Source organism: Sprattus sprattus (genome assembly GCF_963457725.1).
Source record: "Sprattus sprattus genome assembly, chromosome: 5".
NCBI classification, from domain to species: domain Eukaryota; kingdom Metazoa; phylum Chordata; class Actinopteri; order Clupeiformes; family Clupeidae; genus Sprattus; species Sprattus sprattus.
In genome coordinates this window covers 45,852,151-45,872,150 of record NC_137924.1, presented here as the reverse complement: position 1 = coordinate 45,872,150, position 20,000 = coordinate 45,852,151, and the positions used below count along the sequence as shown (strand labels likewise).

At 48.2% G+C, this 20,000-nt stretch overlaps 1 protein-coding gene across 1 annotated transcript in view; it reads right to left on the bottom strand.

Moving 5' to 3' along the window:
* LOC308365750 (insulin receptor substrate 1-B) overlaps positions 1 to 20,000 on the bottom strand; it is a 52,169-nt gene that overhangs the window by 17,130 nt on the left and 15,039 nt on the right. Inside the window, exons 2-3 of the mRNA XM_080839315.1 lie at positions 16,790 to 17,046; positions 10,047 to 13,494 (exon numbers count right to left, since the gene is read on the bottom strand). Coding sequence (XP_080695441.1) covers positions 10,047 to 13,494; positions 16,790 to 17,046 — 3,705 coding nt within the window. The remainder of the gene's footprint in view (positions 1 to 10,046; positions 13,495 to 16,789; positions 17,047 to 20,000) is intronic.

The window sequence follows — 20,000 nt, the reverse complement described above, 5'->3', positions numbered from 1 at the left end:
CGGGAGCCGTACAATCCTATACAAGTGTTTTGGCAGCCTGAAGGGCAGCAACCGAGCACCAAGCCTCCTCAAAGGCCCACCTGCATCGCTAACAAGCTAACACACTAAAATGCTAATGCAAACTCTAACAACATCCTTTGGGTTTTTGGGTATAAACTGATGGGCAAGTAACCTATCTTTCTTCATCCTTTCTTCTATCTTTCTCTATCCTTTCTTCTTTCTACTTTAATCTTTAACACTCCTCCGACCAAAGCACTGCGGGGTGGTAAGAAGAAGGAAAACAAGAAATAAAGAGCATGTTTAATGTTTCATTCATTCATTCATTCATTCATTCTTCTGGATGGCAGCGTGCCAGGATGGGAGGAAGGCATGAAGGCAGGCGGGCAGGGGGGTGTAGGGGGTAGAGGAGATGGCACACTGGCGCTTTTGTGTGGCATTGACGTCCCAGAAACTGCTCCTTACGAGAGCAATAACCTGTCACTGAGCTTAAGGGATTTCAGCTTTTAGGACTTAGCCTATCTGGACTTCTCTCCCTTTCTCTCCCTTTCCCCCCTTTAATGCATCATTTCATTGCTCTCCCTCTCAGCTCTCTCTCTCTCTCTCTCTCTCCTTCCAGCACAGCATCTTCATTTGATTTTTCTCTTCTTATTTGTTCCAAATCTGTTCTTTTATCCCCAACTTAACTGTTGATTTGCAGCGCTGCTAATAGTAGCGAAGCCTGAAATATTAATTTTGGGTGTGTCAGTGGAATATATGCTGTACAAAAACCAAAGCAAAACTTCATCTGTAGAGTTTTTTACACTTATTCTAAGATTAAAACATAACGAAGAGCATTTGCATAATATCAGTTTTATTATTTATTGTTACCTACATTGTATCTATAGCAATGGCAATGGTCTTCTCACTAAACATCTGCAGCATTGACCATGCAGCTACATCACATCAGATCTTCTTATAGCACGGGTAGCCACACCACCAAGACAGCTCACCAAAAGACTGCCACAAACCTAAACGGGTCTTTTCTGACAATGGTTTTCTGTTCCTCTTTCTCGATGCATGGACTATTAAAAAAAACTTGTCCAGACTCTCAGGCTTTTTTTTTTGACATTGTTGCATTTTCTAATTAAATCTCTAGCTAGCTGGCTTGCCATGATCCGTCACTGAGTGCCACTTAAACAGCACACAGGCAGCAGCAGCGGTGCCAGCACCACCCCACCCTCATTTGAACTCTCTCTGCCCATTAGTCTGCTTTTAGCATTAGTCTGCTTTTCCATTTGTAGCAAAAAACAATGTGTATGTTTATGCTGGGTGCAGGAATGTGCGTAGGCACTCCAGTCTGAGCATGGATCACCTAACCCAATCCCCTGACCACCACATTCTCCACATCTACAAAGGATTTATCGAACCTTTTATTTTTTTAAGTACAGAATAAAAATGAATATTCAGAATGTATTCAGAAAATGTCAACTGTCACCTTCATACTGGGATAAACGTATCCTGCCCTCTTTAGTAGGACTATCTATGGAGACATATAGATGTACTTATTGGGATGCAAATCTCCTTCAGTTCAATATGCTGTGTACACATTAGAAACAGGTTATTTCAAAATCAGCTGACAGCGTAGGGAAACCCGTAGCAGACAGAACATCGATGCAAACTCCTTACAAAACACCGATCAAGCTTAACCTACAATCAATCATTAAATTACTAATTGTTGGCAGAATTGACAACCCATTTATGTGCAGGAACAAAGGAAACCGTTGCCATAACTCCTCCAGTCAATCAGTGTGGACACATGCGTCCAATTTCCGATTTCAGTCCGATTTAAATTGGATATTGGACACATGTGACTCCCCAGAACTAGATTCATTGTGTCCAACTTGAGTCCGACTGGACTCCGATGTAAACCCCCAGACACACGATTCGATTCCGCTGGTAATTGGACTGGGCGCGCATGTGTCTCTCGTATCTGATTCAAATTGGACAACAACAACTTTTGCACGTGCTTGAGATCGTGCCCACAGACATATACATGCATCATATATAATGTATATGATATGATAAACGCTGCTAGACGCTCAGTTCTTGTGCTCCCTCTCATTCACGTTGAAATACTGAAAGCGAAAGTGAAACTTAGAAACTGGAACGCAACTGTTTGGGACAGAACGCGCTAATTCAGTAAACAAATATTTTCTTATTACTTTTCCACCCGTTGTTAGTCATGTAATCCATTCATATCGATGTGAATCAATCAATACTAATACAACTTTAACTGTGGTGTGTTTTTGTTTCATTTCACAACGTATTTACTGTATAATCAACGGTTTTGTTTCATTTCACAACGTATTTACTGTATAATCAACGGTAGCAGATGTAAACATTCCGCATTTGATTTGAACTGATCTAGTTGTGTCACTTCCATGTGCTTTGAGATAGAGCAGTTAACCCCCCATGGAGACCCCATGGAGAGAATCGGATAGGATCGGAGTGCTGCCATCATGTGCCCGCACTGAATGTCAACGTAACAGATTCTCACTAACCACAGATTAGTTTTTCTTCTTCCCCGCCTATCGCCTGCGCTTCTGTTTGGAACAGTATGACAGGTAGTTGTGCTTATGTACAGTATAGTGCTAGAACACTCAAAAAAGATTATACTGAGACTTTCTGGCTTCTCAGGACATTTTCATGTCTTTGATTCCATGGTGGTTGGGAGCTGTCCACTCGTACACACAGACCGAGAAGAGCTCTCACTGTCTGGTCTCTCCCTCCCTCCCTCCCTCCCTCCCTCCCTCCCTCCCTCCCTCCCTCCCACTTTTCCCCTCCCTCCTCCCCCCCCTCTTTGCTGACCAGGCTTCCCGTGTCTTATGGGCACATATAGCCGGGAACCACTGAGACTGAATGTCTGAGGTAAGCAGAGGGCTACTCTGCATTTGCGTCTGTCCACCAAAGAGGCTCATGGGAAGCACACAGATGACGTCCCACCCCGGCGATCCCATGTGTGTCAATAGCAACGGCACCTTTTCAAAGCTCTACGTCCGTGCACTTCTTCTCTTCTCAAAGGCATGTTCAACAGGGCTGGCCATGATCAAACAACAAAGTGTCTGGCTGTTAGTTCTATCTGACTGTAAGAAAGAAAGACTTTCCGCTCAAATATTTAAAGACTTGCCCGCACCAAAATCTCCCAGGAAACTATGTCAAATATTTAACCTCTGTCTCAAGGAACAGTATGAGAGACATATTTTAAAGGTAGGGTGGGAACGAACAGGGCAAAAGGCAGATAAAAAAAGAGGAAGAGGCAGAGAAGGAAGAAAGAAAGAGAAAAAGATCAAAAGACAATGAGGAGGGTGTTGACCGACACAACAGGAGCATAGCGCACCATGGACATTTCAGCTGTATACCCCACAGCATGCCTCACATAGAGCTCACACACACACACACACACACACACACACACACACACACACACACACACACACACACACACACACATTACCACAGGGTCAACCCAGGGAAGAAATAGAGCTGGATTACCACCCTGTCAAACCCTCTCTCTCTCCCTCTCTCCATTCTCTCTCTCTCTCCCTCTATCTCTCTCTTCCCCTTTCATTCCCCCCTCCCTTCCTCTCTCTCTCTCTCCCTCTTTCATTCTCTCTTCCTTTCATTCCCTCTCTCTCTCTCTCCCTCTTTCATTCCCTCTCTCTCTCTATCTCTCTCTTCCCCTTTCATTCCCCCCTCCCTTCCTCTCTCTCTCTCTCCCTCTTTCATTCTCTCTCCCTCTTTCATTCCCTCTCTTTTTCTCTCTCCCTCCCTCTCCCTCTCTCTAGTTTAGGTCCTTGGAGGTCAGCCGGGGCCTCTGTCCAGTCTTACAGTACCAACAGACTGGCCCCTGCTGAGCCCCTCTCCTCTGACGTGCCGGTGATGTCACGAGACCCCTGGTGAGGTCCTGTACGTGTGCGCTCTGCTCAACTCGGCTCATCTTAGAGGGAACACAGGGTCGCATGCCTGACATGTGCAGAGTGTTCTAGAAGGGTTCGCTTTGACGCTGCAGGGGCCGTGACAACACAGGGCTCACCCCAACACAGCAGGAGACTTAGGGAGGATTGTGAAAACATATTACATTCGAGTGCAGGGTAAATAAAGAAATGCAGACGGCTTGGTTCTCTATGTGTATGTGTATGTGTATGTGTATGTGTATGTGTATGTGTATATGTATGTATGCATGAGCATGCTAATGTGAGAGTGTATTTGTGTCTGTCTATAAATGTCTAGTGTTTGTGTGACATTAACGGAGTGGAATACAGAGTAAGTTAGTGAGAGAGAGAGAGAGAGAGAGAGAGAGTGAGGGCCCTATTTTAACGATCAGAAACATAAGTAGGACAGCGCCAAACGCAAGTAGCTGTGTGGGCGGCTCTATGGCGCATTTGCTATTATAACGGCGGAAAAAACACACTTGCGCCCGGCGCAAATGTCAAATGGGTTGGTCCAAAGGAGGTTACTCAGCCATAGGTGTGGTTTGGGCGTAATATGCAATAAACCAATCAGAGCGTCATCTCACATTCCCTTTAAGAGCGAGGAGCGCATATTCCATAGCGGCTTGTTATTATAATGGCGGAATTACCTGGAGGAAGACTGTGAGGCCACCAGAACGTGTGTTACCAGAAACAATCACGGCAATATTTTCCCATGCTTGTTTCGAGAAATGTTTCTACTTTTCATTTCTCGTTTGTACTTTTTCAGTTCCTAGCATTCGTTTTTTGGTGGCAACATATTTGAAATAAAAGTCACAAAAACATACTTTCCGATGTTTTGGGTTCACCCTCACTGAATCACTAGGTTATGTATGCATGGTAATAATATTGCACCCATCGGCACATGCAGTTCAACCTCACGTCTTCTAAAGTCCTCTAATCTATCCTCATTTATGTCATTGACACATCCATGATTCATGGCAATGTTGTGTAAAACACTGGGGGGGCACTTATGTGAATATAGGTGCAGTCTATAGCGCCAAGGACGCCAGGGAACCCATACTTCTCCCAGAACGCCTGCTTAGCCCTCTCTTGGCTGTCGGGTGTTACAGGAAATGTTATGAATTCCCCAGCATGTCGGACTAGACCTGACGTAACTGCATGTATAGCCGAACTTATTGCAGACTGTGATAGGGACAGTGTGCGTCTGTCCCCAGCTCATCTGCCAGGAGATGGCAGACATCAGAACCGCCATTACAATTAACCTGAATCATTTGGGTCAATGTGTACGCTAGATGTATGACTATTTTTATATGGATATCACAATGATTTCCTCATGTGGTAAATACTTTATTTTCCTTGTAATTATATATGGCTTGCCAAAAAATTGGTGCAGATCTCTCGTGTAGACGAGAGAAGTAAAGTGTAGCCTACTGTGCGGCCAAGCACGCGTCCTTAAAATAGCGTCTGAATACGCGCCACAGACTCTTCACAATGCGCCTCTGACATTAGACTAGGTTTTTTCTGGTCAACGGCACAATGCCGTTTTGAAACTGCAAAATACCACTTGCGCCTGAGAAACGCCTTCTCTGTTCCACCCCGCCCATTTCGGAGCAAGTTCATTTCGACGCGCGCCTCTGGAGGGAAAATCCCGCTGTGCGCGGGTGCAAGATAGGAATGATACATGCGCGGTGACAATGTCAATTGCGCTGGGTGCAAGATAGGGCCCTGAGAGTGTGTGTGTGTTTATTGTGTGGTGTGTGGCTGTATGGTGTGGCAGTTCACACAGGACTGAAACAGCGGACTGAAGTGATTTATCCTGTCTGTCTCGTTTCTGTTCCTCACCCTCAAGACCGCAGTTCCTGCAGGTAAATGCACATTTCACAGAAATGTGTGTGTGTGTGTGTGTGTGTGTGTGTGTGTGTGTGTGTGTCTGTATTTCAGTGCTTTAGTTGATCTGTAATACAGTACTAAATTACATTCCTTGTTTTAATGTGTGTGTGTGTTTGCAAGTGTGTGAAAAATGTGTGAGTGTGTGTGTGTGTGTGTGTGTATCTGAAAAATGTGTGTGTGTGTGTGTGTGTGTGTGTGTGTGTGTGTGTGTCAGAGTGTGTGTGTGTACAGTGTTTGTGTGTAAAATTTAACGGTGGAGCAGGCCACTCTTAGGACCAAGCATAGAACACAGTCTAACTCCCCCACATATAAGGTTGAATCCAAACACTTGCATTAAGAGGAGATGAGGGTGGTTAGTCAGTGTATGTCATAGAAGCAGACGAATAGATAAAGTTTAAATTCAATTTAAATGATCTCAGTTAAACATACGCATGCACCAATACAGGCATTTTTTCAGATTACACCATAATAGAGGTTATGATTACCTATGTCATTTTTTGTGTGAGGTGTGAAAACAGTAAGGCACTGTTTCCTTCCACCGACAACTGGACCGATAGAATCTCATGTATGCATACATGGGACAGAGAGACAGCAGCTGTTCACATGTGTGTATGTGTGTATGTGTGTGTGTGTGTGTGTGTGTGTGTGTCTGTGTGTGCAGTTACTCGTGGGCTCTGTCCTGGCACATACAGAGTTACCCAGACTTCTGTGCTACACGTGGCACAGGCAGCCTGAGGAAGGGAGAAAAAGAGCTCAGCGACCACCCCCACATCACTTACTGAGAGAGAGAGAGAGAGAGAGAGAGAGAGAGAGAGAGAGAGAGAGAGAGTGAGGGAGGGAGTGGACAGAGAAAGCAAGAGGGACATAGAGGATACAGAGAGAGAGACTGTACGTCTTTAATGTGCAATGAAGGTTGCATTTGTTTACTTAACTAACTGTTGAGACTCTCAAACCTGCCTAAGCAAAGGTGACCACACATACACATACACACACACACACACAAGCATGCATGCCTGCCCCTAAACTAGTGAGTGACCTTATGTGTTCAGCATTCAAGTAAGCAGACACACACACACACACACGGCTGCTGAAATATTCATGTGTGCTGTCGGTCTCACCCTCCCCTAGTTCTCCCTCTCGTTTTGCAACTACCCCCCCCCCCCTCCCCCCTCCCTTCTCGGGTCAGGCTTGGCCTCTATATTGGCAGACAGCCAGGGAAAATCCCCATAATTAGTCTGGATCATCCGCCGCTAACGAAGGAACACATACACAAATATATCCACAGACTGCGCAATTGATCGCTTCCTGACTCTGTAATCTTAGAGCAGATCTGTGGTACACGGGCACGCGCATGCACACACACACACAGAAATGGTGACACACTGCATAGTAACACATAATGAACTCAAACCAACAAACTCTCTGAAAAACACAAACACCTCACTCACAAACGTAAATACCATGTCAAATACACAACCACACACACACACACACACACACACACACTCACTTATTTACTCACCCACTCAGTCACTTTCTCACTCTGTGCCTTTCACTTTCCAGCTCTTTCTGTGACTTTCACATGAGCGTCACATACATCAATGGACTTCACCTCCTGCTCCAGATATTTCAGGGGGGGTTCTACTGAATCTATTTATATTACACTTCTATCAGCCTCAGCCAGGATGGAAGGAGCTGCACTGTTACGCTGAACAAAAGCGATGAGTCCTGGCACACCACACCACACTAACTAACTAACCACACACACACACAGACACACAGACAGACACACACACACACACACACACTATGGCATGCCAGCAAGTATGAGAGAAATGTCGACATTCAGAGAGTCTGGGGGGGGGGGGGGGGGGGGGGGTCAGTGTGTGCTCACGTGAAAGATGATACGTGGTATGCTACAAAGTAAAACACTCTTACAGTGGGAAAGAGACAGGAAGGCCAAGCTATAAAGACTATAAGAGAGAGTGTGTGTGTGTGTGTGTGTGTGTGTGTGTGTGTGTGTGTGTGTGTGTGTGTGTGTGTGTGTGTGTGTGTGTATGTGAAACAAAAGGATCATTTATTAAAGGGGGCATAGTTGAGGAGGAGGGGGGGGGTTGTTGGCCCCTGCTCAGCTGGGAGCATGGTGCCAGAGTTGGGCACCAAAGGGCTGGAGCAGAAACAGGAGGTGGAGGGAAGCTGGAGGAGGAGGAGGAGGAGGAGGAGGAGGAGGAGGAGGAGGAGGAGGAGGAGGTAGAGAGAGTCTGGAGGTGGCTGTCCTCCACTCAACATTCACAGCCAACGTGCTACATTCACTGCCGCGCCACAGCTGGGGTGGCAGCTCGCTGAGAAAACACTGCCGACGCAAGAACACACACACTCACACACACACACACACACACACACACACACACACACACACACACACACACACACACACACACACAAGCGAGCGCGCATGCAGAGACTTCATATTTTAATCATTCAAACCAAAGCTGGCTCATAGCCTCCCTCACAGACATTCTTGGTCACGCACAAAAATTAGCTCAATGGAAGCACATACTTTTAGTCGTCACCCTGACTCTCACACACACACACCACACACACACACACACACACACACACACACACACACACACACACACACACACACACACACACACACACACACACACACACACACACACACACACACACACACACACACACAACTACGTCTTTTCCTTATTTAAACTAAGGATTGCTAATGCCCCCACTCAAAGACTCATAATCTCTGCCATGCACAAATACATACATCCACATATGGCTCTCTGATATACAAAGACACACCCCTTCTAGTCTTATAAACATAGAGTACATTCGGTAGGCTATCTTTAAGTGGCACACTTTCTTTCTGTAATGTAACTGTAACTGTTACTGTAAAGTCTGACTTCCAAGACCTTGCTTGGGCTCAGGAAACTAATCCAGAACCCACATGTCGACGTGTAATCTTAGCCCAAACACTGACTGGCCCCTGCAAACCGACTCAGGCCCACAGCGGTTCCTTGTTAAAAAACAACCACAAGTGACGTAAGCCTGCAACTGCACTCTTTCATGTGCCTTACGCCTAAAAAACATCTACATTAAAAAAAACTTAAATCTATTAAATGATTCTCATGGACACTTTCATTACAAAACAAGCACATTCTTTAAACTATTTCAATTATAATCATACCGAGTCTAGAAGTCTACGTTAATTCCAATACAAGTCAGCCCTAAACAGCCATCTGAAGTACATCCCAAAACATATCTGTCAGATTAAACCTTGCCGAACAGTGCTAGAATATCCAGGGTTGAGATGATCCGATGGTTATGTGATTTGCGGCCAAAGAAATCAAAGCTGGTAAAGGATTCATGGGGCATCGACCACAGGCCAGGTGAGTGTCACAGGCACAGCCTGGCTCAAACTGGGCATGAATATCAGATTAAGAGGGTACATGGCCATACCCATTAAAGTATATTACCTTAAAAGGCCATTGTCAATTTCAACTATGATACCTAGACAGCAGAAACTAAACAGAGACATAGGCTGTACAGGGAGATAAAGAGAGAGAGTCACAGAGATGGAGGAAAAGGGTTTAGAGAAAGGAAAGGGAAAGGGAGAGGGAGAGGGGTCAGGGTAGGGTTCATGTCAACAATTGACAGTACGATGGAAAATCACCCCGTTGGCAAGACGGCACGAGGACACCAATGGAAGTGAAGTAATCTTTCTGTTTCTGTTGCAAAGCCTGTATACATACATAGACTGGATGGCTGGATGTTAACCATAACTTTTGTTTTGGCATCTATAGACAGAGATATGACTTTTTCTGTAAGCTTGGATGTCGTATGGCTGTTATGCAATGAGCTTTAGAAGCAAACATCCTCTCAATTGTGGTAACCATCTGGATTTACTAATTAGCACATGATTAGGTAGAGCTAATGTGTGAAACTAGACATGGGGCACATGTATGTGTGCTTGTATGTCACAAAGCAATGCATGCTGGGTTGTCTGGCTGGAGGCAATGTGCAAATGGCTTTACAGGGTACCCCTTGGTTGAAGGAGCAGGGTGCATACGTATGGAACATGCGAAATGTAATTTAATGTAATGTAATGAACTTCTATGCTTCTATGTGTTACATTTTCCAGTACTCCAGCTCAGTACTTACCTGTGTCTTTGCCGGCACTCTGGTGGGTCCGCAGCTCCTCTGACTTGTAGAAGTCGATGCTGGCGTAGGTGTTGAGGCTGGAGGCTACCGTTCCGAGCCCTGCCCCGGCCACTCCCACAGCCCCTACCCCCAGTACACTGGAGAAGAGACGCGTGGGGACGGGCTGAGGCGTTTGGGGGGCGTCCAGTCCTGAGTGAGGGCTCTCTTTATTGGCCAGGTCCAGGTCGATGTAGTTGAGGCCTTGCTCTGCGGACAAAGCCTGGACGTTGGGTAGCAAGGGTGGCCCGTGCTGCGAGGGGGATTCGGGGGAGGCGGCAATGCTGCTGCCCCACAGGATGCTGTCGAAGCCCAGGCGCCTGGCCACAGCCTGGGCGTGCTCGGGGAGCCCTCCGGACACAGACGAGGATGACGAGGACGACCCAGAAGACGCCGCAGCCAGGAAAGTCTCTGAGCAGTGGCGGCGACGCCCCTGGGGGTCGGCCCGGATCACCTTGGCGCCGTGGTCCGGGTTGGGGCACTGCTTGCTCCCCATGGGGAAGTCCAGCGGGAGGCCCAGGCTGAGGCCCGGGCCTGTGGGGATGGACTCGGGCCGACCTGGGGAAGGCCCCTTGGGGGAAGACGTAGAGCTGGTGGTGGGGGTGCTGGCAGTCAGGCTGAAGGCCATCTCTGTGTAGTCCCCGCAGGACGTGGGTGAGTCTGGGGCCTGGGGCACCTGCTGCCGCGGTCCTTTCCCTGCCTCATCCAGCCGTGAAGAGCTGGGCCGGAGCTCGTCTCGGGCCTTGGAAGCGCTCGCAGTGGGCAGCGGAGTTGTCGGGGGAGTAGAGAAGGAAGGGAACCCCAGAGGGGTGAGTGACAGTGGGGACGGGGACGGAGAAGGGCCACAGTCCATGTTGACATACTCACAGATGGTAGAGGGAGGCTGTGGAGCCCCTGGGGATACGGGGAGGAACCCCGCTAGGCAGGACATGGGGCGGGGGAGGGGGCGACTAGAGGAGGATGACGAGGTGGACGTTGGGGGAATCGAGAAGCCAGGCCTGATTCCTCTCCCACCAGCAGCGCCTGCGGTTGTTGTTGGTGCTACAAATGCTCCTGCTCTGTGCTCTCCCTTGAACTCGATGCTGACGTACTCCCCAGGACTCTTGGGCTCTGAAGGCAGTGGGCTCTCCCGCACACGAGGCAGAGTGTTGGCTTTGGACACGTCCACAAACAGGCTGACCGGGCGGTTCCGCTGCCCCGGCCCCTGCTGCTTCAGTCCGGCCGCTCCCCTCCTCTGGCCCTGGTAGGGCTGCTGCTGCTGAGGGTGCTGCAGTGGCCCATCTCTGCCCCGAGCTGCAGCCCTGGCCCCTGGTCCTCCATAAGGGGACCTCTCCTCACCCTCTCCCAGGCTCTCGCTGCTTGCTGAGCTGGACGAGTAGGAGGAGGAGGAGAGGGACAGGTGTCGGCCAGAGAGAGGCCCCGCGTGGGGGTCCTGGAGCTTTCCCCCACCGTTGTTGTTGCTGGGACCCCTGAACACCCCACTGCTAGCTGCCCTGGTGCCCCCTGCGCTCCCCCCAGCACCGAGTCTCTTCCCCCGGCCGGGCCCATCGTCAAAGTGGGCTGTGGGGTTGTGTTTGTAGGACCTCGGCAGCGAGTAATACGAGTACACCATTTTCGGCGCAGGATGCTGCTGCTTCTGATGGGGTGACTGCTGGGGGCCATTGCCATGGTGACCGTTACCATGCGGGTCAGAGCGGGCGAGGTGTTCCGAGAGTGCTGTGGTAGGCGGAGGACTTCCGCTGGTGGAACGGGTGCTGATGGGCGACATGTTCATGTAGTCGCTGCCGGCCCGGCTGTCGGCACTGCTGCTGCCCACCCAGGCGCTAGGCAAGCCCCGCTGATCCGGGGAGCAGCTGCCATTGGGCGACATCATCATGTAACCGTCGGCGACAGGAGGAGGGCGGATGGGCTGAGGGGGTGACACACTGCTGTTAGGCGTCATGGCCATGTAGTCGTCAGCAGCGTCTGGGTGCCGGCCAAAATCCGGATCGGCAACAGCGACTACCAGCGAGTTGGAGACAGAGGATGGCGGGGTGGCAATTACCCCCGGTAACATGGACATGTAGCCATTGTCAATGGGTCCCCCACCCTGACCTCCACCTCCCACAGTGACCCCTGAACTTAAAGAGCCTCCGTTCTCACCTCGGAACTCTGCGTTCATGTCCAGATAGGTTGACGGCCCTCCTGATGTGGAGGGCTGGGAGGTGTGGAGGGACGGGTCACGCCGCTGGGTGAAGGGGTCTCGGCTGGCGCTGCGTGACATCACCGCATAGTTGTCCTCTTCCGCCTCCACCTGCTCCTCCCCGTCTCCACCTCCTCTCCTGGGCGGGGCGAGGCGCTCCAGGGCCATGGGGGGCAGAGAGGCTCTCTTGCTGAGGAAACAGCGATCCGCCTCGGACTCTCGACTTGAGAAGCGCCGCAGAATCCTCCTACCCTGGGGCGTTTGTGTGGTGTTTCCGCCCATACTGTGATACTGTGAGGCGCCATCTACAGAAGTTGACCCATTTCCCCTTCTCTGCTGCTGGCTCATGAGGATGTAATTGCTCCCCTCGTCGTCTCTGTCCCTACCCCCGAGACTGGACAAGCTGTGGGGTGCAAGCATCGAACCTTCCCCGGGGCTGGAGCCATACTCGTCCGAGGAGCCATAGTCGCTGAGGGAGCCTGAGAGAGAGGCCTGAAGGCTGGGCACACGGCTGTACGCTCCAGCCTGGGAACCACCCCCAAGGCTGCTCCCCATGCTGCTGCTACTACCCCCTGCACCCCCTCCAGGTGACAGGAGGCAGGAGTCAGCCCCATGCCCACCTGGGGAGATACGGCTGCGGGGGCATGGGGCGGTGGGAGTGGATGTGGAGCGCATCAGGCCTTGGGGGTGTTTAGCCGAAGGGGGCGCTCGTACAGACTTAGACCGGAGGATGGGTGTGGAGGTGCAGGAGCCACCATTTGGGGTAGGGCTGGCACTGAAGCTGGCTGTGCCCATGGCAACCCCTCCACACATGTCGTCACTCTTGGCTCCGTCGCTGGCCGCACGCGTCCGGGGGAAGCTGTGGTACCGTGGGGTGGGCGACGTGTTGGAAGCCCCTTCACCATCTCCGCACACACTTCCAGCATTTCCAGCCTCCACCATGCTCGTCGCTGCCCCCGCTGCGGGAGGCTCGGTGCGGGGGCGGCGCGTGAGCCCCACCTGGCTGGGCGGGGGGTTGGGGTGGTGGCGTCTGGAGGGCACGCTGATGGGGTTGGAGGCAGTGGCGCCCCCGCCTGCACAAGCCCCCGACTGGGATTTGCTGCGTTGACGGAACTCCTCGCTCAGGGACTTCATGGCTTCCAGCAGCGTCTCGTGCATGTTCTGGGCCACTACCGAGTCGTCCACCTGCATCCAGAACTCACCGGGGCCTGTTACGGCAGAGCGACCTACCTGCGGACAGAGGCACACAGGGCTCAACTCCTGCAGTTGGTAATCAGCGTATAACTACTCTTATCCTTTTAATACTACTCTGGATAATTCAAGGATATTCACTGGTCATATAACAATTTTGATTCTGAAGTTCCCAAAGTCCCCATAACAGCCGTACTCTTGACTTCATTTGGTCTGAGTCACATTGAATAAACATTTGGGTCACCTTGGAAGTCACATTCACACACACACGACTGCAATTGTCAACTCAACTGACAAAAACTCTCATACTAATTCCTACTCCCCCCCCCCCCACACACACCTCATATACACTACCGTTCAAAAGTTTGAGTCACTTAGAAATGTCCTTAATTTTCAAAGAAAAGTATAGTTTTTTTCAAAGCAGATGACATTAAATTAATCAGAAATACACTCTATACATTGTTAATGTGGTGTATGACTATTCTAGGTGGAAATATCTGGTTTTTAATTAAATATCAACATAGGTGTGTAGAGGCCCATCTCCAGCAACTATCACTCCTGTGTTCTAATGGTACATTGTGTTTGCTAATCGCCTTAGAAGACTCATGGATGACTAGAAAACCCTTGCAAACCCTTGTGCAATTATGTTAGCACAGCTGAAAACTGTTTTGCGGGTGAGAGAAGCTATAAAACTGGCCTTCATTCGAGCTAGTTGAGTATCTGGAGCTTCAAATTTGTGAGTTCGGTTATACTCTCAAAATGGCTCGAAAAAGATAACTTTCATGTGAAACTCGCCAGTCTATTCTTGTTCTTAGAAATGAAGGCTATTCCATGTGAGAAATTGCGAAGAAACTGAACTTGTCCTACACCGGTGTGTACTACTCTCTTCAGAGAACAGCAGAAACGGGCTCTACTGCACAACTCAGCAAGAAGACAAGTATATTAGAGTGTCTAGTTTAAGAAATAGACGCCTCACAGGTCTTCAACTGGCAGCTTTTTAAATGGTACCCGCAAAACGCCAGTGTCACCTTCTACAGTGAAGAGGCGACTCTGGGATGCTGGCCTTATAGGCAGAGTCGCAAAGAAAAAAATATATCTGAGACTGGCCAATAAAAAGAAAAGATTGATATGGGCAAACGGACACAGACATTGGACAGAGGAAGATTGGAAAAAAGTGTTCTGGATGAATTTACAGTTTGAGGTGTTTGGATCATACAGAAGAACATTTGTGAGACACAGAACAGGTGAAAAGATGCTGGAAGAGTGCCTGACGTAGGGCTGGGCGATAAAACGATACAAATAATTATCGCGATAATGACTTCCCTCGATAAAGCTATCGTAACATTAATTAATTTTCAATAATATCGATAATGTCGATAGAGAATAATTAGGAACAGCAGTCCGTTTAATTTCTGTGATGCAGCAGGAAGTTGCGGAGAATCAGGGTGGCCGCGGGGCATTAAAAAGTCTTAAATCGCTGCGTTGTCTATGGTTAGGTCAGAGTGTAGACTACTGCGAAGCTTAAGCGTCTAATTAATACATGACTAGATACCCTACTAGCTGGCTAGCCTGCTAACTAGTTATCTAGTCCTGTCAGCACTGTTTCCACACGCTACACCACGCCCGCTAGCAATGTATTAATTTTATGGAAATTAAACGGTGGTCACTTAAACATATTCATCACAGTGTGAGACAGAAAGAAAAAAGGTTTTACAATTACGTTACGTTCTAATACGTGACCGTTAGCACACCATTCATTCAACTCCATTGGTAGCTAATGTAACTGTGCTGTAACCTGCTGTTGCTCTGATCTTGGGAGGTGGTCTACCTGTTGCTTTGATCGCTAACTTGCCACTGTAACTCAATCCCTGGAATACTTTGAGTAGTAAAACACGAACAATGTCCAATGTTTCCATTGTGCACTTTATTCGCAAATGTTATTTTCTTGCTATCGTTCAAATGATCGGAACTTCTTGCTTCGTTTGGGCTGAATCTCGTAGCCTAGACTGAATCCTAGCCGAGGGGATAACCCCACCCCCCGGATTGCTCCACAGCCATGGCTCCTGTTTATTGGTTTATCATCGTATTTTCGCATTACACACATTTAGCTGATGTTCTTAAACTCAATCGGACGAACCGGTTATTATCAGACATCAGTTTGTTTACTTGAAAAGATTACTGTATATTTCCATTTGTTTTGAAGTTGAGAAATGTTGGGAGTTTACAATAAAAAAGAAACATTGAAACCTTTGGTTTGTACAGGCGTTCTTGTCTGAAGCAAATGAAACAGACTTAATTTATATCGTCTTATATCGTTATCGAATGAAAATATAAATATCTATCGTGATATTTTTTTACCCATATCGCCCAGCCCTAGCCTGACGCCATCTGTCAAACAGGGTGGAGGTAATGTGATGGTCTGGGGCATCTTTGGTGCTGGTAAAGTGGAAGACTTTTACAAGGTAAAAAGGATTTTAAATAGGGAAGGCCATCACTTCATTTTGCAACGCCATACCATACCCTGTGGACAGCGCTTGATTGGAGCCAATTTCCTCCTACAACAGGACAATGACCCAAAGCGCACCTCCAAATTATACAAGAACTATATAGGAAAGAAGCAGGCAGCTCGTATGCTGTCTGTAATGGAGTGGCCAGTGAATTAACCAGATCTCCACCCAATTGAGCTGTTGTGGGAGCAGCTTGGCCGCATGGTACGCAAGAAGTGCCCATCAAGCCAATCCAACTTGTGGGGGGTGCTTCAGGAAGCGTGGGGTGATTTTTTTTCAGATTACCTCAACAAATTAACAGCTAAAATGCCAAAGGTCTCCAATGCTGTAATTGCTTTTGTCAAAAAAGGCTCCATTTGCAGAAAAGTTTGAAGAACAATATTAAGATTTCAGACCTTGTCAATGTCTTGACTATATTTTCTATTCATTTTGCAACTCATTTGATAAATACAAGTGTGAGTTTTCATGGAAAACATGAAATTGTCTAGGTGACCCCAAACTTTTGAACGGTAGTGTACACACATACACACACATCATATACACACATACACACACATCATATACACACATACACACAGCTCATATACCCCGACACACACACACACACACACACACACACCTCATAAACACACACCTCATAAACACACACCTCATATACACACATCTCATACACACACACACACACACACCTCATATACACACAGCTCATATACACACAGCTCATATACACACACCTCATACACACACACCTCATATACACACAGCTTATAAACACACATACACACACACCTCATATACACACAGCTTATAAACACACATACACACACCTCAACGAAGAAGAAGTTCTCTGAGTGGCCACAGCGCCGCACATTCATGAGCTGCAGGACGACGCCAGCGGCGTCCGAGTTGAGCTTGACGAAGTTGACCGTCTTGTCAGTCAGGCACAGGCGGTAGATGCCCACCAAGTTCTTGGCCTGTCCCAGGCCCTTGGGCCACACCTTCACCTGCCACACCTCCTTGAAGGCCTGCCCTGGGGTGGGCACACCGTAGTCTCCATTGGCACAGTCCGTCACCGGGATCTTAGCTGCAGAGGAGGGAGGGAGGGAGGGAGGGAGGGAGGGAACAAGAGAGTGAGTAAATGCATAAACCAATGAATGGCTAAATGAAAGAAAGGGCAAAACAATGAACCTATAATTGAATGAATGCATGAATGAATGAAAGAATGAAAGTAGAGAGGAATAACACAATAATGATGTTGAAGGAAGGAAGAAGAGCAAAGAGGCAGCGAGAGAAAAAGTGTGTGATTGAAAATTATCAAGCGACTAACTGCAAGGAAAAAAACACTGGGAGCAACAAAGGGAGAACCAAAGACTTAAACAAAAAAAGACCGAGGGCAACGACCGACCTTATGTAGGCAACACCCTTCACTATTCCCACAACCACCCACACACACACACACACACACACACACACACACACACACACACACACACACACACACACACACACACACAGAAGTAAGTGACCTTGTACAGTGAGCTTACACAACGAGCCACAGCACTGAACACTAACGAGGCCCAGGGGACCAATGGAAGGGCCGCAGCTTGTGCAACACTTAAAAGGTTCCCTCCCTACAACATCATGGGGACAATAAAAGAGGTGACACCATTTGCAGTCTAAACATCCTTTCACGAAACCTCAATTTGAGACGCACACAGACAAGAGGTATCCATAATCGATATACAAAATGCTCAAAGCACATACAAATATTTCAAAATTATTAATGTAATGTGAATTCTTTACCCCTATCATTTCCTATACCATGTTACTTGGCAGACTCCTTTGTACTTTGTACTGAATTTTGTAGTAATCTATGCTCTCTACTACCTCAGTCCCACAAAACACAAACACACATACACACACACACACACACACACACACACACACAGATTCCTGAAACGTGTGCGGAAATCTGCTCCACTGATACTACTAGCCAAGCAGCTCAAGATCAGTAGATTTACACCTCCAAGGAAGAACATTCCGGGTTAAAAAAACAGTTCAGCCTCACCCATGCATGTCACCTGCCAGTTTCACCCTCAACTCCTACCAACCTCCAGGCCTTGCAATTAGCCATTTGTAATAAGCATTTCACCCAATTGGATGAAACGCAAGGGCGGGCTTTTTTTTACGTACAATAAGTAGCACTTTCTTACGGCTAAAAATGACTCAGTTTCCCCGTTAAAGGTCCTTCGTGGTACCATCATGGGAAGAAAACAAGCAAGGTGGTCATTTCTGGCTTGGGTGTCCTCCCTTAACCTCTTTGGAATGAAGGGAGGGAAGGAGTGAGAGAGAGATCAGGGTAAAAAACAGCTCAGCTCACGCCCCTATCTCAGTGTCCAGCTTGACCGTCACGTTCTGACATCAAAGGAGGAGGGAGGAGAGGACGGAGGTACTGTGGAGGTTAAGCTCAGAGAGATGGTGCTGTGGGCCAGTATGGTGTGAGGACAAACTGCCCCGCATTGTGCCTGGCACAATGACAACAAGAAGGAGGCAGGAGGAGGAAGATAAAATAAAATAAAATAAACTGCTGTTTTAACTGTCATGTTCGCTTCGCTCTCTTAATATTTTTGATTAAGGAGTACAACACATAAGCAACCCCCCCCTCTCACCAATAATACACACACACACACACACACGGAACACACACACGGAACACACACACACACACACACACACACACACGGAACACACACACGGAACACACACACACACACACACACACACGGAACACACACACACACACACACACACACACACACACACGGAACACACACACGGAACACACACACACACACACACACACACACACATTAAAAACCCATGACACCTGCATGTTCGGACTGAGCAACATCCGTACCTGCCACCATCCTGATTGACTTACTAACCCTCACACCGGTGCCTGCATGGAAACCTGTTGAGGAACGTCAAAGGGAGACTAAACACCATCGCTCCATGTTGGAAGGAGAGAGAGAGAGAGGGGGGGAGAGAGAGAGAACATGATGAAACCCAAACCTCCAACCACTTCACATACTTCAGTGATTCAGCCTTCAGAGGGGGAGGGATTCACCACCTTTCATCATGAATGCAATAAGGCCTCTTAGATTATGGTGTGTGTGTGTGTGTGTGTGTGTGTGTGTGTGTGTGTGTGTGTGTGTGTGTGTGTGCATGTGTGTATGTGTGTGTATATGTGTGTGTGTGTGAGTGAGTGCGAAAGTGTGTTAGTGAGTGAGTGACAGAGAGAGAGAGAGAGCGAGAGGGAGAGAGAGAGAGAGAGAGAGAGAGAATCTGTGTGTAAGATAGTGTAAAAGAGTGGTTTTCTGTATGTGTTTTATCAGTTGGGTTTAAATGTTTGCAGGTGCATGGCTGGGTGCTGAGGTAAGCTATTGTCTACAGTATATTGTGTACTTCTGTCTGTCTGTGTGTGTGTGTGTGTGTGTGTTTGTTATGTTTTGTGTCCATGCATGCTGAGGTAAGCAGTCTCTCTGTATGAATCCTTCAATGCAACTTTGTAAACCATGGCTTGTGGGTGCGTATGTGTGTGTGTGTGTGAGTGTGTGTGTGTATGCGGTTGCTGCTCGTTGCATACAGGTGCTGGAGCATGTTGCTCATCAGCACATGCTGGGGTCGTAAAAAAGGCCGCCCCTGATGCAGGCGTCACACATTCCCCCCCGAGGTTACTCTGCGGCTGGAGTGACAGGTTTTAATGAAAGAGTGACAGAAAGAGAAGGAACAAAACTGGAACTCACTGGAGCTGCACCACAGCCCTCCAGGACCAAAGCTCATTTCCCCGCTTGCCTTACCACCCATCCCTTCACTCAGGGGAGGCCGAGTATGTGTACAGACTGTGTGTTTGTGTGAGTGTGCAGGGTTATTGGGCAAGAGTGACTCAACCAGTTACAGATAGTAGGAAAGAAAGAAAGGCACAAAAAAAGAGAGATAAGGACACACAAAAGGTACAATGTCGCTTTGGCAACATTT